At 49.6% G+C, this 2,384-nt stretch overlaps 1 protein-coding gene across 1 annotated transcript in view; it reads left to right on the plus strand.

The window, feature by feature from the left end:
• Window positions 1–2,384, plus strand: part of SFT2D1 (SFT2 domain containing 1) — a 54,257-nt gene that overhangs the window by 50,942 nt on the left and 931 nt on the right. The window contains exon 6 of the mRNA XM_075596707.1: window positions 316–377. Within this exon, the coding sequence (XP_075452822.1) occupies window positions 316–377 (62 nt within the window). The remainder of the gene's footprint in view (window positions 1–315; window positions 378–2,384) is intronic.

Here is a 2,384-nt window from a genome sequence, read left to right on the forward strand (position 1 = left end):
CGTCGGCACTACAGTAGATTGCCGTTATTTTTTTTATGACATTAGAGCATTTTCTACATGTATTATCTCTGCAATTGTGATGTCTTAGGTTTTCATGCAGTTGAAAACAAATTGAAGTAAAAAATAAAATAGATGCTTTATTACAGCTTTGTTCCTGAATATAATTTGTGTTTCATTAGTGCAGAACTTGTGGTGTTTCCTGGCAATCTATGCTTAAGATTTTATGGGGTTAGCAGGACATCAGTAACTCTATTTAATTACATTTATCGAACCGTAGAAAACCAGGCAAATCCTTTTTCTTGTCTTTCAATTCAGTGGGGAAAGAAAGGTCTGGCAATTCTGTTTTGTATCTTACAGTTCTTAGCAATGACCTGGTAAGTATTATTATTTTTTTTTAATGCATGAATTTCCCCTCAACTATACAATCAATGTGTTTAAAATGTTAGTTGTGTGAAATGTTAAAGTTGCTCATCACAGCAGATGTGCATTTACTGCTGTCTGAATATTAACTCGCATGGAAGTAATCATCACACTTGCTCCGTAACAAGAAATGTAATTTATAACATAGGAGGTGACCTAGATGCTCTAAAAGCCTTAATGTTTTTTTTTTTTGGTTTGTTTAAAATTTGCTATTAATAATCATTGTGTGTGCATTTTTAGTTTGACACTTAATAGTACAGCCAACTTGTACTGCACTTGCCTTGACTTGATTTATACATCTGGTGGCTATTTTCAGGCTTCATCTCTACATTCGGAACTTTTTTTTTTTTTTAACTTCATTTTTATTAAAAAATCTTTAGGGAGAGGGGAGGAATGAAGAAAATAAAAAATGGGGGGGGAGGGAACTTTTAACTTTGAAATCATATTATATTGGTGGGGGGAGGAGGGGAGGCACGCTAATACAGATGTGGCAAACGTTATCGCATCGCTGGTGAAATTGCCCTGTATCCTCACCCCTTCCTTACAAACAACTGATCAAAACATCATTGCTTGTTCTGCTACAGCGCGCCAGCAGTTGCAATAACATTGGCTACATCAATACAATGAAAGAAGACCTGGATGTAATATTTTGTATGCATTAAAAAGGTGTAGCTAGCATATCTTAGGCCTCGGTCCCGCTGCGCTCGTTGGCGCGGGCGGCCACACGCGAGTTCCCCACCCAGCAGGGGAATACTCCCGAGCCGGTCCCCCCTGGCGGCACAGCGCACTACACGCTGTGGCGCGTCAGCCGCTATGGGACACAAGAAAATCGTGATCCCTAGCGTTGACGCGTCACGTGGTGTGGCTGTGAGCCAATGGGGATGTGAGGCTTCGGGAGGAGGAGAGGCTTCGGGGAGCGGGGAGGAGTGTATGTGTGTGCCTGAGTGCCTCTCTGTGTGTGTGTGTGTGTGTGTGTGTGTGTGTGTGTGTGTGTGTGTGTGTGTGTGTGTGTGTGTGCGCGAGTGCCTGCCTCTGTGTGTGTGTGTGTGTGTGTATGAGTGCGTGAGTGCCTGCCTCTGTATGTGTGTGCCTGTGTGTGTGTGTGTGTGTATATGAGTGCCTGTGTGTGTGTTACTTACCATCAGCAGCTCCAGCCTGAGACCGTGGAGGGAGGGGGGGGAGAGTAGCGGGTCCTCCGCTCAAGCCACGCCCCCCCTCCCTGTCAAACCTCCCACTCCCGCCCACCTCCCGCTCCGGCTCCCGCTCCCTACAGACCGCATATCGCGGTCTGTGTATGTCAGCGCACCGCCTGTCTGCAGTGCGGGCGCGCTGACTCTGGGAGCGGGGTCTTAGCCTAAGGCTGAGTCCCCGCTGTCGCTGAGCTCGTTATGCGCTTGGGGGCAAAACGGACTGCTGTGGTGTGGGCAAAACGGACTGCTGTGGTGTGGGCAAAACGGACTGCTGTTGTGTGGGCAAAACGGACTGCTGTTGTGTGGGCAAAACGGACTGCTGTTGTGTGGGCAAACGGACTGGTGTGGTGGGGGGGGCAAAACAGACTGGTGTGTGGGGGGGGGCAAAACGGACTGGCGTGGTGTGGGGGGGGGCGCAAAACGGACACTGGTGTGGTAGGGGAGGGGGGCAAAACGGAGTGGTGTGTCTGGAGGGGCAAAACGGACTGGTGTGGGGGGGGGGCAAAAGGGACTGGTGTGGTGTGGGGGGGGGGGGGGGCAAAACAGACTGCTGTTTGTGTGGGCAAAACAGACTGCTGTTGTGTGGGCAAAACAGACTGGTGTGGAGTGGTGGGGGGGGGGAAATGGACTGGCGTGGTGTGGGGGGGGGGGCGCAAAACGGACTGCTGTTGTGTGGGCAAAACGGACTGGTGTGGTGTGGTGGGGGGGCAAAACGGACTGCTGTTGTGTGGGCAAAACAGACTGGTGCGGTGGGAAGGGGGGTTAAAACGGACT

Source organism: Ascaphus truei, chromosome 4 (genome assembly GCF_040206685.1).
Source record: "Ascaphus truei isolate aAscTru1 chromosome 4, aAscTru1.hap1, whole genome shotgun sequence".
Lineage (NCBI taxonomy): Eukaryota > Metazoa > Chordata > Amphibia > Anura > Ascaphidae > Ascaphus > Ascaphus truei.